The following is a 26,993-nucleotide window of genomic DNA, read 5'->3' as shown; positions in this document are numbered from 1 at the left end:
AAATCTTACTGTTCATTCTTCAGAGTAAGGTGATTGAGGTATTCCCTAGGATAAAATTAACTTTCACATTAACAATTTTCTTATCTATTGTTTCAATATTGGAAAGAGGAAGTGATGTAATTACCGAGCCGCTAGGCTGATAAGCTAAGTTTCAGTTGCTCATGGGTGAACAAAAGTTATTTTACTGATATGTTCAGTCAAATTATCAAATCACATCCTATCTTCCAATTTATGTTCAACCCTGTTTCACAGGGCTAATATATTTACCTTCATTTTTCTTGATGGTAAAATTCGGATTGTTGACCATTTCTGGAAGAAGACTGTATAAGAAATAATGTCCGTTTTTGGGATCATCTTTGTCCATGGCACTCACTGTTTGAATAACCTGTAACATAAAACTTGACGTCAGCATTTCTGATGACATCAGAGGGCTTATACGGACTTTTAAGGTGAGTGACATCTCTTTAGTGGACTAATAGTGTGGTCCAATATTATTTTTTTTTTCAGTTTTTCTGAGTTGTTGTGGATGGTTTGTGCCAAGAACAAGGAGAAACATTTATTGCATTAAAACCTCAGCTTTGATAAATTGATAAGAATTAAAGTCATTACCTTTGTGTCCACTTGGTGTCTGTGGCTCAAAATAGCAAATTTAAGGCTATTTGAAAATTCCACTGGGTAATTACAGGTTTCTTTCCAATTTGAGTATTTACAGGCATCTAAAATGAGATTTGGAATTGTTACAGTGATTGTAATGTGGCTCTTGGGAGGATCTTGGAAGTAAAGAACTTGAATCTTGAACCCTCAAAACATCTCTTTTTACTCGTTGGCTACAAATGTTTGCCAAATAGAATGTTCCTCGGCACAAACATCCCTGCAACAAACCTTTCTGAAGAATTGCATCTTTTCCCTCCCAATAATGAATACTGTTTTTAAAGTGAGTGGATAACACATGCAAACAATGCTTTGGAGTGTATCCTGAGATGAATAAATTATAGGGATTAGGAGAATTACCACTGTGCAGAGAACTGTTTGGATAGATACACATACTTGGAATTGGTGCCGGTTGAATGTGCTTATTTCATTTGCAAAGCTGCATTAACTTAGTGCTAAGTTGTTTCTTGGGATGTCAGAGAGTCGGCTTAATAATTCGTATTTATGATTCTGTGATATTAATCACTTCAATATGAAACACTGGACAACAGTTAATAGAGTAAAAATTATAGTTTATACTACTACTGTAAATAGCTACAACATAATTCCTACCAAAAAAAAAAAAAAAAGGCCTGTAAAACATGACAATCAAGGTGATATCAGATATACTGTAGAAAGAATTAGCAGGGAAATGCTCTCAGGTTTATGGAATTTAGAGAATGTAATGACAATGTCTAATATATTAGGACTGTTTGAACAACAAGGTCCCATTCAACTTTGCCAATTTCATTAAAGATAAAAAAATAGATCATTTCTTTTTGAGAAAAGGGTATCTTTGCCTTGTAACTGATCATATAAATAGTTGTGAGAACCACAATAGCTGTGACTTTTGCATTGTATCGAGCACATACTATATGGTGAGCAGTGCATTAAGGTTAAGGCATAAAGACATAACTTCTCTCAACTTCCATTCCTTCATTATTAAATTGGGACATATTCTTACCTGGTAGGTGTCTTACTTTTATTAAGGACCTTGTAAAATGTCTTATCATCGTGCTTAGCTCGAATAAAAATATAACAAAAAGTAGTGCAAAATATAACTTATGATTAAGACAGTGAAGCAGTCATCAAAGTGATGGACTCTGAAATGGAGCAGCCCTCATAGAAGACATAGTTTTACCGTTTATTCATTGCATGATACTGAGGGAGTTACGTTAGTCTTTCCGAAACTCAGTTTTCATGGATTCCTAAAATTGCAAATAAAAAGTACCTTTCTCAACGGGCTGACATAAATTCATGTCAATCTCTTAATATAGAATCTGGTTCCTAGTAAATGTTCAATGAATGTCAGCCATTGTCCTTATCATTATTGTCATTTTTTTTATTAGAGTCACTACCATTTATTCATGACATAGCCCCATGAGAAGTGTAACGGCTTTTGTTACCCAGTTAGCTAACCTCATCAGATTAGATGGAAATATAATTATATTTACTGTATCTGAACCCTAGCACCTTTGCCTTGACATTTAAGTGCAGAGAGATACCCTGGGCTTCTAGTTTTATAAAAAAAAAAAATGGAAACCCAAGGGGAGAAGCTGGGAAACACAAAGAACTCTTTCATGGCTAGCCTGCATGTACACATATTTAAGAGAAGGATTGGACAGGAATCTTCTTTGAGGCAGTTATAAAGAACAGAAGTGGGGAAAGTTATCTGTGAGCATATGGAGCATTCCCTTCTCCCTTTATCCAATTTTGCTTCAAAAGGACTCCAATGTCCAGGTGCATCAGTTGAAAAAGTAACTCTTGAAGTGTGTGAGCACAAGTGAAGGGCAATGCAAAGAGCACTTCTTGATATCCTGGGGTGAAAACCACTCATGGCTAAATGCATTGTTATGGTGTATTTAGTGGATAGATCTCCTGTATACCATCACTAATACTTCTAAATAATCTGCATAAAAAAGACTCATACGTGCCAGCAAGTGGATCTATGTGAATTGTTTCATTAATTAAGCTACCAGGACCAAAATAATAGATGCAATAATTTAGGTTACCTGCATTAAAGGGTATAATTACCTGTCATGCCAGGTCTCAGAAGTTTGGTCTAAGCATTATACCTGCAATGGATATGTTTTTTTTTTTTTTTCCTATTTAAACCTATATTTTCTACTTAAACCAGGAACTCTGTTAGACATACAACTTCTTGAACCTACTGAACCAGAAAGCCTTGGGGTGGGACCCAGAAATCTGCATTGTAAACAGCCTTCTAGGTGATTCTGATGCATGCTGAAGTCTGAGATGAACTGTTTTTCACTAAGGGAGAAGATTGGTGTTTACAGCTTCCTCATTATTATTCATTAGGAGAGTTTGTATTGTGTTGGGGAAAAAGTGATGAAATGGTGAATCTTAAAATCAACTTCCAAATAACCCATGAACAAGCTAAGAATTTGGCTTAAACCATTTTTGACACTTCATTTTATCTTAATGCAGATGCCTACTGTCTAGACATTTTATCTAAAAGTGGACACTCGGTAAATCACTTGAAGGACTTAATGCTATTAAAATGCATGAAGATACTCCTATCTAAAAGGCTGAAATTTTCACTGATGTAATAACATCTGAATACACTTAACTCTAAACAATGGGAGAAAAAGAACAGATTTATTCAAAGAAGTACACTCTACAGAGATTTTATAGGCACACTGAGTAGATGGCAAATGAAAATCACACGCATTTCCCCAGGTGAGCTGCTATGATGTCAGTTAACTTTTAGATAATTGGAATACTGTTTCAACGGAAATGACATAATTTCTGGGCCAGTCATAGATTTTTAAGAGTACGTATATAACATTTAGTGTAAATATTTTTCCTTTCTACCAGTAAAAGTTAGGATGCAATTGAAAAATCTAATGTTTAATAATTTATTGTGAACTAATTTCAAGGGAAGCTGAAAGTTTATATATAGAGAGAGACACTCTGATATATATATATACATACACACATTTGTGATATATATAATGTGTATCTATATACATATATAAACTGGTATACATATTATGTATATATTATATCTGGAATGTTGGGATAAGGAAATGGATTTCAGGGTCAAGCTTTGAATTCTATGGGAGCAGACTCTATCCTATTTCTTGAGATTACTAGTTTGAAATGAAATAACCTTTCTAAGGCATGAACTAAAAAAAGAAAAAAATTGAGCATTATGGGGCCACATCATAATTCTGACTATTTTTATTAAAAATTGATTTGTTGTTTATAAACATCAAACCTTAGATTGTTTTCATTAGCAGAGATAAACTTTAGACTATTTTATGTTGCTTCAAAAATATTAAATAACAGTGGGCTATCACTGTGTTAACTTTTTGAAAGGCAAACATCCAATAAACAAATACCTTTCTGATGATCTGATCTGTTTACAACCATTAAACTATCATGGGATTGGGGCACCCAGGGGCTCAGTGGTTGACCATCTGCCTTCAGCTCAGGCGGTGACCCCAGGGTCCTGGGATCGAGTCCCACATCGGACTCTCTGCAGGGAGCCTGCATCTCCCTCTGCTTGTGTCTCTGCCTCTCTCTCTGTGTCTCTCATGAATAATTAAAGGAAATCTTAAAAAAAACTATCATGAGATCTATTAGAAATCTCATAAGATTCTACAGATATTACTCATTGATTTATTCTTAGGTATCAGGCATAATTATATATGATTGGTTGGATCTGTATCCCCCTCACAGCTGTAAGAACAGCACATGATAACTATTTAACATGCACTGCATAAATGAATGAGTGAATAAATGATGTCAGCATATTTTATCATCATCACTAACTCTCACATAACCTTGAGAAGTAGGTATGAAGAGACGATTGGGGCCCTAGTGCATAAACGATTTGATATAGAACATTTGATCCCAGATGTATCTAATAACTACCTGCACCCTCCTGCCCCGATACATGAGGCCGCCTCAAAATCTTGTAGACACTCATACATTCTGCACGCATATTTCAGTTAAATCGGGGCTTAGACCTTCGATATCTTGGAGAGCACATAACATTGCACTCATCCGTTCTTGTTCTTGTTGCTCATGCACTTTGCTTTGCGGGGATAAAGGTCCTCTTTTGATGCTGACACATAGCACCACAGAATGGAGACTTAGAAGTCAGAGTTCCCTGTGAGTGTCGACAAGGTCAGAAAGGGCCTTTGCAGCTTTCGGAATGCTTTCCAGAGCTTCTGGAATGTACACCTGTGCTCTAGGAGCACTCAACATTGATAGCCAAGGTAGTATCTGCAACCACAGCACACTGTCACTTTCTCAGATGGGACTTAATTTCCTTGTTTCTTGGCAAGTCTTTCTGTGGTGGTGTGAAATGGAAGGTGGTGGAAAGTGGGGTGAATGACAGGGAGCCAAAGCTGCTGCAGGAAGGACAGCATGGTCTTTGGTTTCCTATTTATTCGTCTGCCCATTACTGCCAGCTTACGCCTGATTACCAATATTAGCTTTCCTGAAGTACTAATTTTGTTTCTTAGAGCAGGAGTTTTTAACTTGGGAAAGGATGACCTATGAATGACCATCCTATGGTGCAAACCTTTCAACTTGAAAGTAAAGTTGAATGAAAGCACACATAGGAGGGGAAGGTCCATAGCTTTTCCCAGACGATCAGTGATTTCTATAAGTGAATGAAATAAAATAGGTTAAGTACCATCCCCTAAACGAGGGGTCCTTGAAGATAAGTTATGCACACAAGAGAAGTCAAGTCATAACAATGATGATAAATTAAAAAAGGAGGAAATACTGGAATTTCAGAAATTATATTAAATCCACACAATGACCCAATTATGTTCCATTATTTCAAACATGTATAATATAGTTCAAATATAAGCACTGTGCATAGCTATTTAATGGATAGTTCCTGGATATTTGTTTTATAATTTGCATGGTAATCCAATCTCTACCAAGACTTTTTTTTTTTTTTTCCTACCTGGAGTGTTTTTCCATTCACATGCCTCCCCCCGCCCCCCCCCTTTTTTCCCCATGAGGACATTCTTGTCTTTAAAAACCATTAGGTGGCTGTTCAGAGCATATACCATGGAAGCCTGACCTATGGAAAATACAGCAGGAGGCTACAGCTCTGATTTGACATGTCTCTTCTAAAGACTAAGTGAAATCCTTAGTCCTTTGGGCAGACATTGGGGGGCTGTGCCTGCACAAACTCATTTATAGGCCTTTTGATATTTTCTTCTGTTTCTGTTTCCTTCACTGCCCTTCTCTTCCTAAAGCTAAGGTGAGGTAAAATGACACAATGCAAGGGTTTCTGAAGAATGTGTTTATACAAAGTCTGGAGTTTCCAGTTTCTCATGCCCTTTTTTTTCTTCTGGACTCTGTATATTGCCCGTGTATTTTGTGCGTCTCTGAATTAAGGTTAAAAAATATTCCATCACTTGCTCTGCTTTGAAAACCTCCATAACAGGGTAAAACCCACAGTTTCTAACATAACTGAAAAGACTCAGCTTCCTTTCAATCTCTTCTCTCCATCTTCCATGATACCACTTCGCAGGAATCCTTCCTGATGCCTCCTTAACCTCATAAACATCACTCCCTAGGCTGAGCCTGTGTGGTGTCATTTATCCACCTGGAGCAGGATTTTTCTGCCTGGGTTCCATATACCAACCACTATTATCAAGTTTCCTCTGAAGGAAGTTGGAAAGATTCTATAATCAGCGGCGTTTGCTAAATGCCAAAGGTCACATAGCCCTTCCGTGATTCATATGCACCTATAAATGCAAGGGAATCTTAGAGTTAAACAAAACAAGCAGAAGACAATGTTGTGAATGTTTTAATCCAGTGCTTTGCAACCTTACGAGGTACAGCACATACACACACAGCCCACACGCCGCGCCATACCGATGTGTTACACCCTACAAGATTTTCTCAGGCACCCCGTTGAGAAATGCTATCCTCCAAAACTCCATCTGAAACCTAAAGGCCTGGAGGATTTCCCGCTTGTGTGGAGGCATCGTGTCTGCATAGCTTGGTGGTTACTGAATCGCTTGCATGTGCATCTTTGACCTTCCAAGAGTACGTCAGCTCCTTTGGTACCACATCGTAACCAATATTTGTCACTAGCACAAAGCCTAGACCTAAAGTCATGTACTATCAAGTGTTGATTTTACTTTCTTCAAAAACACGATCAACATGGCTTCTAAGAACAAATGGAAAGGAGCATACCCATGCGCCCACCTTGCTTCCATCCCAAATTCTCGTTCAGTAACTTATCGGTTGAAAATAGTACAAAGAAAATATATTTGTATGAAATAGAACAAGATTTTTAAACAAGCCCTGATACCATTGTCTCTTTGGATCATTGATCTCATTTAGGTTAGGGGCCAGAAAAAAACCACATGGAATTCGGAATCCCAGAAGAGGTTCAGCCAGTATGTACGTCAGCTGCAAACATGACTTCACAAAGAGATTCAGACTGTGTGTGTTCCTGTAAGTTGACTCGAACATATTTGAAAAAAAAAATGTTAACTCACAAATTCATATGGAGAGGAATAAAGTACAAGCCTTCCCTTCAATCAATAAATAAAATACTAGGAGATTATCAGAGGAAGAGTTATCCCAATATAAGGAACTAGATTGTCTTGTTATATTGACCCATTGAGGGACTATTTATAATGTTCTCCTCCAAATCAAACTCATGTAAATATAACAAGAGCAAAATAACAAAACAATGCTAATGAACTATATTTTGCTTTTTAGATTATGAGATTTGCTAAAATATATGCTAATAATAAGTATAATAATACAATTACTTATTAAGTACTTGATATTGCACTAGATATTTCTAAAATACGAGAATTTAATAGATGTTAAGGCTAAATCAGTAAATGGCAATGCTGTGACTCACGGTTTGTTCTAGTTTCAAATCCTTCCACTGTATTTTTTACTTATACTTCCCCTTCTGTCAAAGGTGAGCTCTAAAAGTCATACTTCTGTTAATGACTATCTTGAATACGTTTTGTTACGTATAATTTTTCCCAAAAAGCATTTTATGCATTCTACTAATTTACCATCTCCTTTCTCCATCCCCCCAAAATGAAAATAGTATTTTATGCATTTTGTTGAGGCCATCAATTTCATCTGTTTTAAAATCAATCCTGTCTCCCTCTTGTGTATGCAGATAGCTCCTGAAAGATGCCTGCTGGCAGGGAAGTTAAAATTAAATCTCCTAAATTTATTGTTTCATGAGTATTATAAAATGCCATATTTTAGATTCACTGTTTCACATTTATTAGAAAAAGACCAACAGAAATTTTAAAAATAAAGTAGCGAACTCATTCATTGCTGGTGTTTACCGACGGATAATTATTTTTACTTTTCTCCCTAAGCTTTCTCTATTTTCACTGGAGATTTTGTGGAATGCTTGTGGATAAAGTGTCTTTATTGGTCACAGGAGCTGGGTTTTTTCCTCTTTGAAAATTGCTCACTCTTAATCAGAATCTTATTTCTAAGAAGTGTGCCACACAGGCAGTGGACTCTCGAAGTGCTTCCTTGGGAAGCACCGAGAGATCCTAGGAAGTGCAAGGACTTGGGAGACCCATCTGTGCAACTTTTAATGGCCTTGGGGAACCCCTCACCCTTTCTCAGCCTCAGCACCCTTATCTGTAGAATGTGGTTGCCACACACCCCCGCGAAGCTATGATGTGACTGCATGTTGGACACCTGTCCATATTATGTCATTCACGTAAGCGCACAGCTTTCACAATTCCTAGTCTCCATCCCCCCTGCCACCACCTTAGATCAGGCTACTGCCATCTTTTGCAATTACAGCCTCCTCAATGTTTTCCTGCTTAATTGCATGTGTGCACCTTTTATTCAAAATAAGATTCTCTTTGTCAAACCCAGTCTTGCTTATTGCACTCCTATGATTATACTTAGCACAGAGGTCTTCAATTCTTAAAACAGAAAGCAAAAACAAACAAACAAACAAAAAACCCACCAAAGTCTTTCTCCTTTTGGGGTCTTTGTACAAGCTTATCCTGGTAGCTAGAAGGCTCTTGCTTCCAGGTCTTAAATACCTAACCCTTTCCTATTTTTTTTTTCAGTTTCAGCTTAAATGATACCCATTTAAAACGTTACTTTCTCTGACAACACTATACAAAGCAAATCTCTGTTTTTCTTTGTTCCCCTCTGTCTAGTTGTGCTAATGTTTCATTCAATCTAGTTTTCAAAAGTGAAATTATATTACGGATTCATTCTACTTTTTTTTTTTTTTTTAATAAGCCCTTTTCCTCATTAAGTTCCATTAGGGGAGAACATTTTTGCCCTTTTTACATTGTTTCCTCAGGTCATATTACAATACTTAGCATCTTGTAGATGCACAAGAAATACTGTTCAACAAGTAAATAAATAAATGCTTTTTCATTTGAAGAGGTTGGTTTGTGCACTATGTGTCTGTGAGTAAAACAAGGGTTTCCATGGTAATATCTGAGAAACTAGTTATTGAAATATTTGCCACTGCTGAATCAAATGAATTAGAACTGTGATTCTAAAATTTTGTGAATATTCATTACATGTCAAGCACTGGCTAGATACATATCTAGAAACATAAGATGTTATTTTCTTCCTTTTTTTTTTTTTTTTTTTTTTTGGTGGACCTATGGTATTCCTAGGATAAGCAAGCATCATGTTGGTCAGAGACAAAAGAGATTGATTAAAAGAGGTAAACTAGAGCCTTTTTTTTAACCCAGACGTCATTAACTTGATGCCAAACAGCACACCTCAACTTCTTTAGAGAGTGATAAAGCTCCAATTATTTGCCACTGGGTTTATTTATAGTAAAAGGGGAAGCTCCTTCCTGAAGGAAAAAAAAAAAAAAGAGCTGAAGCAATCTGTCATCGAACTAGTTCCCAAACAATAAAATATTCTCTGTGACTAAATAAGAGACCTTGACTCATACCTGGAAATACATTCTCAGTGTAGTCCTGGCATCAAGCAACCGTCTGGAGCAAATTATCCTAATTACGTATGTAAGGTAAGCAAGGGGTTAGCATCTGAAACAAAATCCTAGAAAGACTCTGCTAAGGGGACAGGGTACGGAGGGCCCTCCGGCCAATACTGGTCACTAAAGTTCTGTTTTTCTTGCATGTTTGGTTCTGAGTGAGCTCTTGCCAAGCACGCTGAAGGAAGATACTGGTGTCTCCACAGCTGTTACCTGTTCCTCCACCCGTCCAGCCAGATTACCATTCTCTTCAGAGAGAACCTGGTTTATCCCCAGCTGACTCCTTTTCAGCTCTTGATAGATGTTTCCTGTCTCTGGTGGGACGGGTCCTATATTAAGAGGTCCTTTCAGGAAGAGAGCTCCATTTCCCTTCAGCTCTTCAGCCTCCTTTCTGCCCGGAGGATTTGAGGCATGTTCATGCAATTCTATCATTCTAATTTTATTACGTGTTTGCCAGAGAGAAAACTCTAGAAGGGAAAAAGACTGTTGTTTAGTTGTTTAGGGTGTTGTTTGCCACTAAATCCCCAGCACCTCACCAAGTCCTGGTACATAGCTTTCGTTTAATAAAAATGTACTGACTGACCCAAGCCTGCCATCCTATTAGACATATAAACTGTAGTTACATATTTTGCTTTCTAATTTTGAAATTTTTAATCCATAACATCATTTCTGTCTTGGCCAGTAGGGAGGAGTCAGTGGAAAGAATCGTTTTTTTTTTTTTATTTTTTATTTTTCTGTTAAACTGAGGATCAAGTGGTCAGTAGATGATCAGATCATCCCATGATTGAGTTAGAGACTAAAGGTATCTTAAGACTTTGAGTTGAGATAAATTACCTATAACTACTGGGGAAAATTTTTATTTCAATAGAAGTAACTAGCAACAGAAAATACCATATTAATGTTGACTTATGTAATGGAGAGGTTATTTGAAATGATTCTAGTGAAAAGCGATTCACACAGATTTCTGTATAATATGGACTATGAACTATTTCTGTCATGGGTGGTTGTTACTTAAGAAAAGAAACTCAAAATGTCATCTTTACCTTCACAGTAATGAAAAGGTGGGAAAAGCAGCCAGGAATCCCAATTCTACTTTCAAAGTGAACCTATGACAATTCTAGCACAGAGGCATCACGTACTGGAGGTCTATGAATGGAGAAGAGGGAAGTGGCGTGCTTCCTTCCGTGTTAAAATTTTCATTTATTACTTGATTCTTTAAATGAGTCCAGTTCAGTGGAAAAGGCTAATCAAGCATAGTAGGATTCTCTGTGTTCACGTTGATGGTGGTTTTCATCTCGTGAGATGTTTTAAAAACCTCCTCCTAGAGGTGTTCTCAGTCCAGAAGGTTTTTACAGACTGAGATTTTTTAGGGGCTTGCCCTTGATTATGACTAGCGACCTCCAGCTGCAGCCTTTCTCAGGAAGCTGATCCTCTTTGAGTTCAGCCTTAAATCCGCACCTTCCAGGCAAACCAGACATTTTAGAGTCGCCTACATTCCCTTCCCTGAGGCTGTTTCAAAGCAGGCATCAATGGTTGAAAATGCGATAGAACTATGAATTTAGTGCTAATTCAGTTATTGACATTTGTTTTTGATGAGTGTGTGATCACCTCGTAATGAATATTCTGATTTCAAAGTGAGTAAGTGTTTTTTGTGGTGTTATGAGAGATGATTGAAAGTGCATCTATGTTGAACTTTCATAAACACTATTTAGTGTCGATAACAAGTATGAATTTTGGAAAATGTTAAATATAAAAACGAGCTACTTGAGCCATTAAAAGTGACCTAGAAATGGTGTAATGAATCACACATGAGTTCTGACTAGCACAGAAGATTCAGGGATTGTAGGAGTTGTCGGAACAACTTCGTGTGTATCGACGAAGTTTGTACAGTCAGTCATATGTCCAAAGTTTATGTGAACAGTCAAAAATCTGTTCTTTTATGTAAATATGAACTCTGATAAACATAACTAAATAGATTCACTGGAGGATAAGGTAATGACATTGTACAGATACACAACAAACACTTCTTCACAGAATGAGTCATTTTGATGTGCAAAAATCATAAAACAAAGAACTGATTTTTTTTATTTTGATCTTGCAGAGGAAAGATGATGAAACAATGCATTTTTTTTTCTGAGGATAAGAACTGCTGAGGAATCATTAAAACCTTGGAAACAGTCAAAATCCACAGGGTAAACCTCCAGATTCCTGGAGGTCCAAAGGCACGCATATGTCAATATCACAAGTGAAGCCAATGTGGGAATTTTGAAATATCAATGCCATTGACTCTCTGAACTTGTGTGATGAGTTTTGCATGAAAATGGGGCTTTATTTAAATTCTAAAGCATTTGACAGATTCTGTGTGATCAAAAACGTCTGGCTTAGAAGTCTGTGGTTGGCTACATTACCCGGGGAACAATCTGGCCCACACAACCATACCCTTGAAACTAACCTGTGTAAATCGAACTCTCTTTGCCAACTCATCCGCCAACTTAGCCAGATGATAATTACTGCCAAACACACACACACCCCACATACACATACACTCTCTACCCTCAAAAGATTACAAATGAAAATGTTCAAAAGATATGATAGACGGCAATTCCACATGATGAAATCGGCAACATTTAAGTCAATGTTAGAATATTTTTAAGGGTGTATCACTGCTAAACATGAATATTTTGATTATAACAACCTTTATGGGACCTCGGTATTTGAAATTAATCAGTTTTATTGCTAGAATCTTAGCTTTACTTGCTGTGTGTGCACGCACGTATTAGTGTCTTATTTTGGGAGATGAAAATGAGGCTAATCCTTCAGATCTAGGGGAGTAGTCTAAGGGAAACTGTCCACTGTTTCACAGGAGGGTAACACATTGATCTTTTGTAATAATTAAAGTATAGGGCTACAGTGCTATTCCTTTCTTTAGGTGAAAAAAAAATCTGACTCTTGTCAGGTAAGCTATTTGGCAAATAGTAAGTTTAATTCCTAACACCCACATGAGGCCCAAGAATAGTTGGATTAACAACTCCAGTGTCATGCTGTCAGCTGCTGTTTATTTAAATTAAAATGTCACCATCCAGAAATAAATTAGGAAGTTGAAAAACGATAAATTTCTTAAACATACAGTACTTTGGCACCTTGTTAAAATAAATCTATTACATTTGTGTTTTTTAGAACTTTACATAGACTATTTCCATTTTGACATTCAGAGTAGAGCAGGTTTTGTTTCTCTTTTTGTTCTTCTCTCTTCCTCCCTCCTTTGTCCTTCCTTCCTGTCTCTCGATTTCTTTATTTTTTTTTTTGTCTGTTTTCCTTGTCCCTATCTATGTTAAATAAGACAGGTTAAAAAAATTCATCAATACACAATTTTCAGATGCTTTACTTGCACGTCTAAAACATGCTGTTCATCCTATGTTTATCTAAATCTACATTTTTACAGATTGCAAAAATCACTTTCTACCACTGGTCTTCCTAAGGGTTCCACTCTTAGGTGTTGTTCTTATGGTTGGTATGGAACCAATCTGCCCTCCCCGTGAGCTTTTCTCTTGTTTCCTGTCATGTGAAGGCAAAAATCTACCGCCCCACCCCCCCAGACCTCCCTGTTGTAGCCGTAGCCCGAGCTATTTTAAGATAGTTACTTGGCTGTAGGGTCATGGCACAGCAGGTGGTTCGAATTCAGGAGCCAATTTGGTCCTAAGTACGTAGAATTAACATCTCAGGAAGAAAAATGCTCCTTCTCTGTTCCCATTGGGATGTTTCCTGCCTGTGACTTTGTAGACCATAAATGATGAGATGCTCTCTATAATGCAGGTTAATCAAATATGAGACAGTTGTATACAAACATATTCAGCATTAACAACATGGAGATATTTACTTGGCCGGGTTTTCCATTTTCACATAAAAATGCCTCATATTCGGATGCGAATTCAGGGGCGTTGTCATTGACATCCAGCACTTTAATAGCAACAGGCACTCGTGATATCTGACTGTGGTTCCCTATGGGAAGGAAAAAATAACATCAGCATTGAGGGTACTTCATTTTTAACGTGCAACTCAACTTTCTTCTTGAAAGCATGTGTGTCTGTTTCAAATCCCCTTTAATTAGGGTGTTTTCAACATAGTGATGATGGAATCTGACCATTCAATAGAGAAAAACAGCATGAGCTTGACTGCTTGAGGTCTAAGTTGGGATTTCAAACCCCATTTGCTGGAGCTTAACTTGACAAAGACCATCTCTGAAAAATTTAGAGGTTTCCAAGATGAAGAGAGCTTTATTTTAATGCTAAAATCCATTATACAAAAAAAAAAAAAGTGCCCTATGCAACAAAGATTTATCTCTTTGTTTATCTTGGGTAGAACTCAAGCCATTTTTGTGCTATTGCCATATTTGACCGGCCATATATTAAAGGTGAACATCAAAAACCCAGGAAAAGGCCAGAACCAAATCACTTGTTGAGCGTGTTTCCTTAATAATGATAAAGATAATATTAAAGATGGGGAAGCATACCTTTTGTGAATTTTATTTTTTTAATCAAAAATTGACCTTGGGATTTTTTGTATAAGATAAGCCTAAGTCATTTTAATATTGTCATTTTCATAAAGATTTTCATCAGTGTAAACAGATAATAATAATCTTCTCATCTTTCCAGGTCAATTCCAATAGCAAGAGAATTTAATATATAATCCTTAATCCTTAAGTCCTTAAATTTTAAAAGTTACACACACGCACACACATGCCTGCACAGAAATCTGGTGCACTGATCCACTGCTGACTTTGGCCATGTGATGATTTTTCATCTGTAATATATGCAATACAGTTTGTACCACGTAATACTCTTTTGATCTCTTATGAATTACACAGAAGGCATTGGTGATGGCCAATTATTTATTTGTGTTTCTACGGCACTGAATATTTATATGTAAACCAAGAGGGGGGAAGTGTATAACTTTTGAATATGAAGAAACAGACTTGTATTTGATATATCAAAGTCGTCTTTGTGGTAATTGATTAAATGCAGATCTCTAAAACCCTTCACTCTTTTTTTTTTTTTTTGGTGTGTGTGTGATATAGGAAAATATTTCTAAATTACGCACTAAAATAATCTTAGCCGTATTATAAATTTATAGTTGGTTAAACCTACTGGCAATGCTACAAGATTTGAATTTAGTTAACTAGCATGGCTACTCTCCAATATTCTAATTTGATTAACTATAGATGGATGAATATTATTCTGTGGAATTCCTACCACCTCAGTCATGGAACATAACCTCGCTTCCTGAAAATCAAGCCAATGGCCTTAAATGTCTCACCTGATAAACCCTTTCTCTTTTACTATCCTATCTCTAATAAATGAATTTATTCTTCATTTAGAAAGGAATCGTGGACCTCTCTAGTTTTGATGGAAAGGGAAGTTTTAAAAAAATTACTTGATCCTAAGTCAAGGAACTTACATTTTATGTTTATCCACTTGTATAAGATGGATAAATATGGTATAAGGTTTTTGAGATAAAGTACAATTATATCCTTAAAGATTTATACCTCTTTTCTAGCCTGACCATTAGCTGAATAGCAGCTGCTAGAGCATAAAAGGTAATATACTGTTTGCCCTAAACAGCAATGTTTGGGGCTCCAGCTTTGCCTTCTACTCACTACATGATCCTGAACAAGTTACTTAACCTCCTTTTATTCCAGAGAAAATGGAAACTGAAGAACTTTATTTCCAGAATAGTAAAACTTCAGACAATATTAGGCACGTAGTCAAGGTGACTTCAGCCTTTACCCTTTGTGGTTGTCAACGTGATGAGCTCAAGCATACTGCTGAGTATATACAATGGGATATTTACATTAGTGTATCATTCAATCCTATGTAAATCATAGCTATATCGAATAGAGCTATGAATCACATTCAATTCAACGTAGTTTTCGTACTTCAGGTGGGGAGACTGACATTCAAAGGAATGTACATGTTTACCATTATTATTCAGTTAAAAATTCACCCCAAGATGCAGCTTTGGCCTCCCAAACATGAGACTTTGCACAGTATAATACTGATGAAGTTCAAAACAAAGTACAGTTGTTAAAGGTAACTAATCACTGCCACTTCTTCGAGAATACATACAGTTTTCTTAAAAATACTTATGAATGGCCACTATTTGAAGTTTGGCTCTAAATATCAAATGCCAAAATGGTTATATCCTTAACATCCTCAGAACTGTACTAGTAATCTGCAAGCCTCCCTGAAGAGACTGAACAATTTAAATGTCATTTTTTTAGCCCAAGTACTATACTAATTAACCCAAGCAGAGTCCCTTCAACTGGTGAATTTTATTTTGTAATTTTTTCTGTATCTCCATTCTGTAAGTTGCTTATTTAGCCTTCATTTCTCTGTTCCATAACCTGGACCAACTCTCCATCATTTATATATAAATGATGACAGGAGCCTTCTGTTAGGTTGTCTTCCATCTCTCTACCCTTCAATGAACAGATAGCCAATGATCAACAAAGGCTTCATAAACTATATATACAGTATAGACAGTGAAAAATAAGTGCATAGTCTTTGGAAACTGTTAAGTACAAGGAAAAGCTGTCTTTAAACATGATTTTGCTCCTTGTAAAGTGAAAATGCCAACCTTGAGGAGTCAGATTCGCAGGCAATGGTCGATTGGGTCAAGTCTACCAACAAATAGCCTTTGTTTTCCCTCTACGCTGCACACACACCTGACAGCCAAACGCGCATACACAGATATCTCTTTTCTCCCATTTTGTCAAGGGACGGTTAGAGTAAAGCCTGTGTTCTTTTCTCCTCTTTCCTGGTCTCAGAGTTGCAAATAATTGCAGTAGTCTCCTAGATGGCCAACAGGTGGTAAGACTCCAGCATATACGATAAACGCTCTGTAAGGTGCTTATGGGGCTGACTCTCAGCATTAAAGTACCACACCTTTCCTCATGCGTAGTGTCAGAGATAAGGTGGTATTTAACTGTTCCAGGGCTCAGAGCCTTGGAATAACATCTTTCTGATTTTTTTGGTTAGAAGTAACATGGGATGGGGATCTGTAAGTACTGTTAGAAGATCATGAGTGACAGAATGTTGTGCCAGTTATGATACTTAATAGGTCCTAGCACTTCCACAAGTAAATAATGTCTTGTAATCCAATGGACAATGGGCATTTTGGAAATGATTATGTATTCTTCTTTGCTTTGGTCTATGGAAAACTGAGAACTCAATGTGGAATCTACCGCTCATAACTGTAAAGAATCTCATACTATGTACTTTGTGTATTATGTTTACCGAAATTCAGTGTATTTTTCACACTTAATAGTTGCCCAAATGTACTAAATTAATTGCTTATACAGTGGACTTGGATATATTTTTAGGTGTTTCCTTCTAATTTAGTAGTTTATAGTATGCCTGACTAAAACATATAAAACCTAAACTGTACATCTTGGCACTGAAAAATGATATGCTGGTGGATTATGACAAGAAGGGCTTTCTGTAGCCTTAGCAGAGTGATTAAAACATACTGGTCAGTTAACCCGAACTAACAATGTAACATAATCCCTTCTCTTTATAACTGTTGAATTCCTTGTTAGCCTTTAAGACTGGGCCCAAATTACATCTCTTCTCCCAAAGGCTTTTTAACAAACAATTTAGGTTTTTAAGAAAAAAAATTTGTGTTTTCTATATTTTGACTTGTGTCATGCCAGCATGAGGAACACCACCATCCCATTTCCCAGAAAAACTGGTTAAAAAAAATACATGTATTTTAAATTGAAGTCTTTGGAAAAGGTCCTAAGGACATATAGCAAATAAAAATATTTATTCTAGAAAATCTACAAAACGCTGGTAAGATAGGTGGTATTTGAACCAATATTTGCTCATTCCCCCTACTCCTAGAGCTCAGGAAGATAAAAAATACCCTCTGGACTAAAATAATCATGAACACAGGGCTCCCTCTCCCCCAGGCTGCTAGTCAAGGGCTCTATACCCAGGAGGGGCAGGATGTTAGCATTTCTCATCCTGCTCAGATCCCTGTTGCAGAGATGGTTTTGGGCAACTGCAGGTAGGACTGGATTTCTTCTACCAAGTCCCTACTCATGGTTCTACATTGGACAAGGGTGGGATAATACTATCACAAACTAGTTCCTGTCCTAAGAAAACCCCAAAAAACAAAAAACAAAACAAAACAAAACAAAACAATCCAAGGATACATGACATTAATTTAGTTGTACATGGCTCCTTGAATTCATTCTTCAGCATATTATAAGGTAAAAGCTCAAGGGGGTTTAAAAAGCTCACACCTATTCCTCAGCCATTAGAAATGACAAATACCCACCATTTTCTTCAACGTGGGTGGAACTGGAGGGTATGATGCTGAGTGAAATAAGTCAATCAGAGAAGGACAAACATTATATGGTCTCATTCATTTTGGGGAATATAAATAATAGTGAAAGGGAAGAGAGGGGAAGGGAGAAGAAATGGGTAGGAAATATCAGAAAGGGAGACAGAACATGAAGACTCCTAACTCTGGGAAACGAACTAGGGGTGGTGGAAGGGGAGGAGGGCGGGGGGTGGGGGTGACTGGGTGATGGGCACTGAGGGGGGCACTTGACGGGATGAGCACTGGGTGTTATTCTGTATGTTGGCAAATTGAACACCAATAAAAATAAATTTATTATTAAAAGATAATAAATAAATAAATAAATAAATAAATAAATAAATAAATAAAAAATAAAATAAAAAAATAAAAAGCTCACAACTCCCTTGTGAGATCTTTTTTTTCCTTGTGAGATTTTTGATAATACCCTTTTGTCCTTCATTCACTTACTCTTTCATCATTCTTCAGTTAACCAGTAAATAATTTCATTTGTATTCCCAGTTACTAAGACAAAGCTATTAGCAAGGAATCCACAGTATTCTAGGAAATGCAATCATTTTTTATACCTTTATCTATCTACAGAATACTTTACAAAGTGCTGCAGAACAACACAGGAGGCAAAGTCATTGTCCTGCAGTCACAGGAAAGATTTAAAGGAAGAAATGACCTTTGAATTAACTTTAAATAATGAATAGAAGTATCCTAGGTAAAGGAAGGTGGAAAGATCTTTCAGATAGAGTTAGCCACATCTGAAAAGGCCCAGAAGCTCAGAGACGATGCCATCACCAAGAAATCAGTAGCCCCAATAGTGAGAGCGTCCAGAGTAGGAGTTGGTAGTGATGCCAGGACACAGAGTTGAGGCCAACTCAGGAAGAGTCTTCTGTTCTATGCTAATGAGTATAGGCTATATCATGTGATCTTGGTCAAGCCATAGAAATATTCTTGGTGAGATTTACATTTTTAAAATATTAGCTTAAAGAAGACAAGTAAGAAAAGATGCTTGGTTTTATTTTGCTTCCCTAAGTATATATCGGAAATGTACTGATTATTTCTTGAACCTGTTAAACTGGGAGAAAAACAATGAAATAATCCAGAAAACTAGTCCCTCATGTCCCCCAAATATCCCCCAAACGTGTTAACATTATCTACATTAGATGAACACGCACGATTGAAATTACTGCGAGTGTCATATTTAAGTGCTGAAGATTCACTTTTATCTAAACTAATGAAATGATGGCAGTTCAAATTTTAAAGATATTATAGAGCAATAAAATTAATTAGATAAGCTTCTGAGGAAATTATTCATGTCCTTTGTGACTGGCCCCAAAATGTTTGCCTTTCATCTGATACACAAACATTAAATATAAAGATATTATAATTAGAAAGTTGATTAGCATTCATTAAAGATTAATTTTCTAAACACAAGAGATGCGACAAAGTGGTCTGGAAGGAGAAACCCGTTTCAATTGGCCACGAAAGTCAGACCGTTTTCACATACGATGGGAGGAAAAAAATGAAATGGCACCTAGTGTAAACAACTCCTTGACTTCTACCATTTGAATCGTAGTGACTTCCTGTCACCTCTGTGTCACAGAGCCTCATGAATTGCCCATTAATTTTGCCCTTTTATAATCAAAGGTAATGGCATACTGCCAAGTCTAAGTTACTTGGGAATTTGCTTCTAACTAGTTTCCATGAGCTGTTTTTGCAGGCATCGATTGAAATAAACAGCCTCTCCTTTTCAGACTGTAAGAGAGAAAAAAAAATGATTTGACAAATTTAGATATACTGGTGGGGCTCAATAAATAATTCTAGAGCCTTCTACAAGGAGAAGGGTGGAAGCCAAGAGCAGTAAATTATAGTCAACAGGGGAATGCAAAATAAGAGAATTTATAATTGAATAGGGATGAGAGGAACAGTGGAGGTTTATAAAATAGGAAGATGTGAACTGAATATGTGATAGAAAAAGACAGCGAGTTTGGAGACTTAAAACTGTTGAGAATGTGAAAAGTCCTGGAAAATAATTTCAGCAGCAGATGTCAGCTCCTTAGTGACTAGAGATAAAAACTTTTTGAGATCTACTATGCCCACCAATGACATGATAATTTCTAAATGGTTAAACTAGATGGTTTACCAGTCTACAGATTATTAAACAGGAACAAGTTAGAATGTAAATAACCAGGGATGCCAGCAGGGTAGAGATGCTCCTGAGGACGTTTGGTTTTTCTCTTGACAACGTATGTTCATGTGTTACCTTTTCACAGTCATGGCTGATATTCAGACTTTTGATCCCCTCCAATGCATACCAAGACATTTCTATCTTCTAAAATGCACCCAGGGAGCAGCTGACCACCAGGATTTTCATGATTTTCTGTTGTAGTATTATGAGAATTTCAGCAAGCCAGACTATAAAGAGGAGTCATTCTATTTTACTTCTTAAAATCTGTCCTATTTACAGAGAGTACTTCAGAATTAAATTAGAACTTGAGTCAGAGGGGGGCTTTAGTATCAAATAAATAAAGCTCCTAAGTCCTACTTTTCTATTACCTAAATAGTAGTGCTCTCGAGAAAGGGAGAGAAATGCTCTCTTTCCCCGAGAAACTCGTGGACTTAGACATATTTCAAAATGGTTTAGGCTCCAAGGAGAAAAGGCTCCTACGGTGACTCTGGTTCAAGTCTTCGCTGGCCCCTGTCTGGGTCTCCTCGCGGACTGCCGAAGAGCATGCTACGTGGCTACACCATTTCCAAATGCTCTCCAAATGGGGAGGTAACGCGGAGCTCTCCTTTCGTACATTCATCTTACGTGAACCTGGAAATTGGAAAGTCTTGCATACCCACGTGGCAAGTCCTCCACTCCACCATTTTCCTCTTCTCCACAGTAACCCTCATCCTTTTCCTCAGATCAAGAGGTGAGGTCCTTAAAACTAAGTAATTTATGGTTGTACACGTTTGATGCTATGGGAAGAATCTTCAAGCCATTGAGGTGTGAACTAACTTCTTGAACTTCTTCTATATTTTTATTAAACATAAAATCTGAACAGTCATATTGTAAATAGACAGCATCTATGGTGGTTTATAATGAAAAATCAATACTAATGAGAACAGAGTTAGACTTTCCATTTTTCTATTAATATCTGTTATAAAATATTACGTACTTTTAATTTTGGAGGCTTTACAAATTTGGTTTCCCTGTCTATGTACTTGTTGCCGCAGGTATGTGTGTGTACACGTGTGGTGTTTAGTGTGTTTGTTTGAGGTGTGCTGCTCCATTCTACTGTATTGCTTTTGCCCAATTTTTGACTCGGATATTGACTTTTGTTTTTCAAGATTTTGAGAGTGAGTGTGAGAGAGAGCATGAGCAGGGGGAGGGGTAGGAGGAGAGGGTGAAGCAGACTCCCCTCGCGTGCACACGAGACATGTGCACACATCCACACCCAAAATGGTGCCCAAGGTGTAGATGGAGTCAAGGCCTCACCTCAGAAGTGGTGTGTGTGTCCGTGAGCGCACAGACCCCAGGGGAAGACAGCTGCTTCACGCCAGCCCGAGACACTGGACACACACACCCACCCTCACGGCTGTCGACCTGACCTGACCTCCCCGCATGGCAATCCTGGTACCTTGTTTCTTCAATTTTATTTAACATCTCTGGAAGACAGCAGCTGCTGTACTTTTTTTTTTTTTTTTTTTTTTTTAGATATTTATTTTTTTGAGAGGACGCACAAATGCACAAGCAGGGGGAGAGGCAGAGGGAGAAGCAGACTCTCCACTGAGCAGGGAGCCTGATAAGGGACTTGATCCCAGGACCCTGAGATCATGACCTGAGCCGAAGGAAGACACTTAACCAACTGAGCCACCCAGGCGCCCCTCACATATTGACTCTCTCTTGTGCAGTCCTTTTTTTTTTTTTAATTTTTGTTTATTTATGATAGTCACAGAGAGAGAGAGAGAGAGAGAGGCAGAGACACAGGCAGAGGGAGAAGCAGGCTCCATGCACCGGGAGCCCGACGTGGGACTCGATCCCGGGTCTCCAGGATCACGCCCTGGGCCAAAGGCAGGCGCTAAACCGCTGCGCCACCCAGGGATCCCGTCTCTTGTGCAGTCCTAAATAAGTTTCTAGCTTTGTTACATATTTCCTCTTTCTCCCAACTGTAACAGATGAGGGAATAAAATTGGGTTGAGTTTATAACTCCCATGTCCTCTTTGATAATCTAAGTAAGTCCTCTTTGCAAAAATCTCTCATTCTACTCTGCCAACAAAATTGCATTATGCCTTTATTACCAAATCCTCAGTGGTTTTTCTTTTCCCTCTAATTATTTCAAATAGGATTGATTCAAGATTATTGGAACTGAATATCTTGAAGTTACTTTGACAACGCAATTCAGCTTAAACCCCTTATATATTCAAATCTTAATTAGGGAGACTCCTACTCTTGGAGGGATTAATGCAAAGATGTTCCCAATATTCAGTTTAAGTGTTCCTCGGTATCAGCTTATAATAACAGCTGTGCGCCAAAACGTGTACGTGCATGCACACAAGAACAAATACACTTTATTAAAAAAGGAAACTAATACCGTGAACTGCCCAGCATTTGTTGCATGATCTGCTATGTACGACCCCTTTGGGTTTCGTTGGGTTACTGTGAAGATACTTTCTCTCAAATGTGAATATGATCTCAGAGTAGGTATGGACTGAAATCAACTGATGTAAGTTAAATCACGGCATGTAGTATAGAAGTGGCCATTCTTGAACATCCAGTTAGTCTAAAAAAACGGGTATGTTATATGGATTCCAGTCATCTTGTCCATATTTATCCAAAGCTAGGAAGTGGAAAAGCTGAAATGTGAATCCACAGCACTGTGGCCAAGAAATAAGGAAACAAACAGAAACAAAACTAATTACTAAAATACGCTACATAGAAAACATTATCTTGAAATGGAACACTTTCAGTCTAAATCTCTTCCCAAACAATACAAGACCATAATAAATCAACAAACAATACTTTAAAAGGTTTGATTTTTTCCATTAACATGCAATTTTCTATTAGTGAATTTATATATAGATATAGTCGCCATATTAAAAACACAATCTCAGGGTGACTCCCTTAAATTTTTTGTGTGGGGTCAACTTTTGTACTTGAAGACAGTTATGCAAACAAAGTGTATAAAGCTCAAGGTTTTATCCCCATAGAATCTTATACAACAAACAAACCCATATAACTATCATCCAGATATATCCACTTAGCATCACTAGCTCCTCAAAAGCATCTCCTGTACCCCATGCCAGTTGTTACGACTTAGGGTAACATCTTCAGTAACTTAATACATTAATTTGCCTTCTTCAGGATATTTTAAAAATTGAATTAATAGATTATACACTGGCTTCTTTAGCTCGATGATTCCCATGGTTGTATGTAATCAGAGTTAATTTTTCCCATTGTTTGGAAAATAATTTCATAATATAAATATACTACAATTTATTTGTTTACTATCTTATTGGTGGACATTTGGGTACTTGAGTCTCAGGCCTGTTTGAAAAGTACAACTCTAAATATTCCGTGTATATCTTTTGGTGCATAGATAAATGAATCGAGCTACATTGCATATTTAGGAATAGAGCGAAAGATTATAGGATATGCATTGCTTCAACTTTAGTGTGTGTGTCCAAATGTTTTTCTAATGAGGATGTGCACTTTATACTCTGACCAGCAATGTGTAAAAGCTCAGGCTGCTGTAAGTCTTCAGCAACACCTGGTAAAGCTAGTTATTTATGATTTTTTAAATTTTAGTCATCGTAGTGATGTGCAACTGTATTTCACTTAGGTCTTAATTCACAGTATCTTGACGGTTTGATGCTAAGAAACTTTGTTGGTAATAAGTCTACTTGGATATCCTCTTTTGTGCAGTCCGTGTTCAGATTCTTGCCATTTTGTAATGCGGTTGGTTTATGTTTATGTGTCAAGCACATTGTACGTTATGAATAGGGGTCCTGTGCTAGATGTACTATCACTGTCCCCTCCCCCACTGTGTGGCTTAGTTTTCTCCACTTTAGTAGACACAAATTCTTGAATTTCTCTCACTGTCTTGTGGCTTTCTGTTTAGAGGTCTCACACATCATTCTTTAGGTTCTATTACTATTTAATAGAAGTCCTTTTACTATCAGAGCAGTGCTGTTATTTTCCCTATTACTAGAAAATGGAATCTGATTACTTTATAACTAATAATCATGTAAACTTATAATAGTTTCACTGTAGATTTTTTTTTTCATTTTTACGCATTCAACTCAATCATGTGGTCTATGAAGTGACAACTTTATTTCATCCTTTCCAGTATTTTCACTGTAATTCCTTACTTTTATCTTACTGTACTGGCTAAAACCTACAGCATAATTGAATAAAGTAGCAATAGTAGACAACCTTGTGTCATTCCCAATTTCAGGGAGAAAGCTTTCACTCTTTTATACCATGAGGTCTCATATTTGCAATTTTTTGGGGGAAGTTACCCTTGATCAGATTAAATTCCTTGATATTTCTAGGGTCCAAAGAGCTTTTTTTCATGAACAAGAGAATCATATGTATACTTTTCTGCATCTACTGAGATCAATGCTAGGAATTTATAGTTTTACTCTCAATATTTTAATTTACATTAATAGCTTTTTTCAAATGTTATAGCCTGTCCTTGTAATACCTGGTTGTAGTATTATATTTTTGTATTATTGGTATTGGTTTGCCAATACGTTACATAGGATTTTGTTTGAGAAGCAAATTGTTAAGTCTTCTCCTTTCTTGTAATATGCTCATCAGGTTTTAGCATTAAGATTAGCCTGGCTTCATGATGTAAGGTAGAAAATGCTCCCTCTTTTCCTTCTTTCTGATAAAGTTTGTGTCTGGTTCATTTGGGCATGATGATTTTTTGTTAAAAGTTAGGAATTACGAAAAAAAAAGTTAGGAATTACAGATTCATTTTATTCAGTAGAGAAAATGATAAACCTATTTATACTTTATTAATAATGCCAGTTTGCAAAAACTATATTTTTACCTTATTAGCCTATTTCATATGTAGATTAAGCCTTATGGGCATAAACAAGTTGATAATGTCCAATTATTAGTATTTTAACATCTATAGAGTCTGTAGTAACGTCTCCTTCTCAGTTTCTGATGTTGGTAATTTGTACCTTTTCCATTTTTCCTTGCAAGATTCGGTCAACTTTATTCATCTTTACAAATAAATAGCTCTTGATTTTGTTGAATTTCACTACTGTATCTATTTTAAGTTTTATTATATTCTATATTTATTTATAAAGATTTATTTGAGAGATAGTGTGTTTGTGGGTGTGTGTGTGTGGTGGGGGACAGAGGGAGAGGGAAAGAGAGGCTCAAGCAGCCTTTGTGCTGAGCATGAGCTTGATGTGGAACTAGAATTCAAGACCCTGAGCTCACAACCTGAGTGGAAGCCAAGACTCAGATACTTAACAGACTGTGGCACCCAGGCATCCCCTATACTATATTTATTTCCACATTTCTACTAGTTTTTAGACTTCTGATACTTTAAGCCCCTTGGAAGCCCCTTTTAGATAACTGATTTTTAATATTTCTTTTTTTTTTCCAATATAGACATTTTAGGCTTATTTTCCTCTAGGCACTGTGTTAGCTATCTCAAAAACTATGTCATGATTTTGTTATCTTTCATTTTTAAATTGTTCGAATTTTCATTGTGATTTTATTATGTTTCCCGTGGATTAATTAGAAGTGTATGGCTTAATTTGCAATACTTGGGGATGCTTCTGGTTTAGTGTGTGTGTGGAGGGGGTGTTGTTTGTTTTCTGATTGAATTCTATTGTGTTAGAAAAGCATTCTCCGCATGTATTGAGACACGTTCTTGTCAATTTTTTTTACTTCACAAATACATTATTAAGAACGAATAAACTTAAGATTTTTATATATTCCTGCTGAATTTAGTCATTGACAATTAAATTTTTCTCTTTAGTTTTGGTAATATTTCTTTCTCCTTACTCCATAGCTGAACTATTTTGCTTTGGTTTTAATTGGCATGATGGAGCTTCTTTTAATCCTCGGATGCCTTTGGTGTCCTTGATTGATTTGATTTCACTCATAGGTGGAATTTAAGAAAGAAAACAGATGAACATATGAGAAGGAGAAAAAAAAAGTGGGGTTGGGTAACAAACCATAAGAAACTCTTAAATATTGAGATGAAACTGAGGGTTTCTGGAGGGGAGGTGGGCTGGGGATGGCCTAAATGGGGTAATAGGTATTAATGAGGGCACTTACTATCATGAGCACTGCATATTATATTTAAGTGATGAATCAATGAATTCTGCTCCTGAAACCAATAATACACTATATACTAAATAACTAGAAATTTTTTAAACGTAAAAAAAAAGTTATCAGAATAGATAAATGTGATTTTTAAAAGTTGCTTTTTATTGTCTAAAAATTAAAGAATATTAACTGAAATATGTAGCTTACTGACATTTAGTGTGATTGGTTGTGTATCTGGGTTTTAATTTCTTATACTTCATCAGTTTTTTACTATTTTTCCTTTCTATATTTTTTTAGATTGATAAGCCTTAATTTTTCCATTTCCCCATTAGCCAATTAGTTACACAGACATATTATTATTTCAGTTGTAATTTTAAATACCAAATTTATTTTTTATATTAATATTAGTAAGTTAACAGTTTTTTTTTTAGTTCGTTTTATTTAGAATATGATTCCACAGTTCTATGTATTACTCAGTGCCCATCAAGATAAGTGTACTCTTAATCCCCTTCAGATATTTCACCCACCCCCTACCCCCAACTCGCCTCTGGTAACTAACTACCTCTTCTCCATAGTTAAGAATCTGGTTTTTGGTTTGTCTCTTTCTCTTTTCCCCTTTGATTGTTTTGTTTAAATCTCACATATGAGTGAAATCATATGGTATTTGCCTTTCTCTGA

At 36.7% G+C, this 26,993-nt stretch overlaps 1 protein-coding gene across 3 annotated transcripts in view; it reads right to left on the bottom strand.

The window, feature by feature from the left end:
* Positions 1-26,993, bottom strand: part of CDH8 (cadherin 8) — a 362,680-nt gene that overhangs the window by 58,581 nt on the left and 277,106 nt on the right. For all 3 annotated transcript variants that reach the window (XM_041772883.1, XM_041772882.1, XM_041772884.1), the window contains 2 exons: positions 13,539-13,660; positions 268-385 (listed from right to left, as the gene is read on the bottom strand). In XM_041772883.1, coding sequence (XP_041628817.1) covers positions 268-385; positions 13,539-13,660 — 240 coding nt within the window. The remainder of the gene's footprint in view (positions 1-267; positions 386-13,538; positions 13,661-26,993) is intronic.

This window comes from Vulpes lagopus, chromosome 10 (assembly GCF_018345385.1).
Source record: "Vulpes lagopus strain Blue_001 chromosome 10, ASM1834538v1, whole genome shotgun sequence".
NCBI lineage: Eukaryota > Metazoa > Chordata > Mammalia > Carnivora > Canidae > Vulpes > Vulpes lagopus.
Note: the sequence above shows the minus strand (reverse complement) of the source record. Positions and strands in the feature narration are given on the sequence as shown.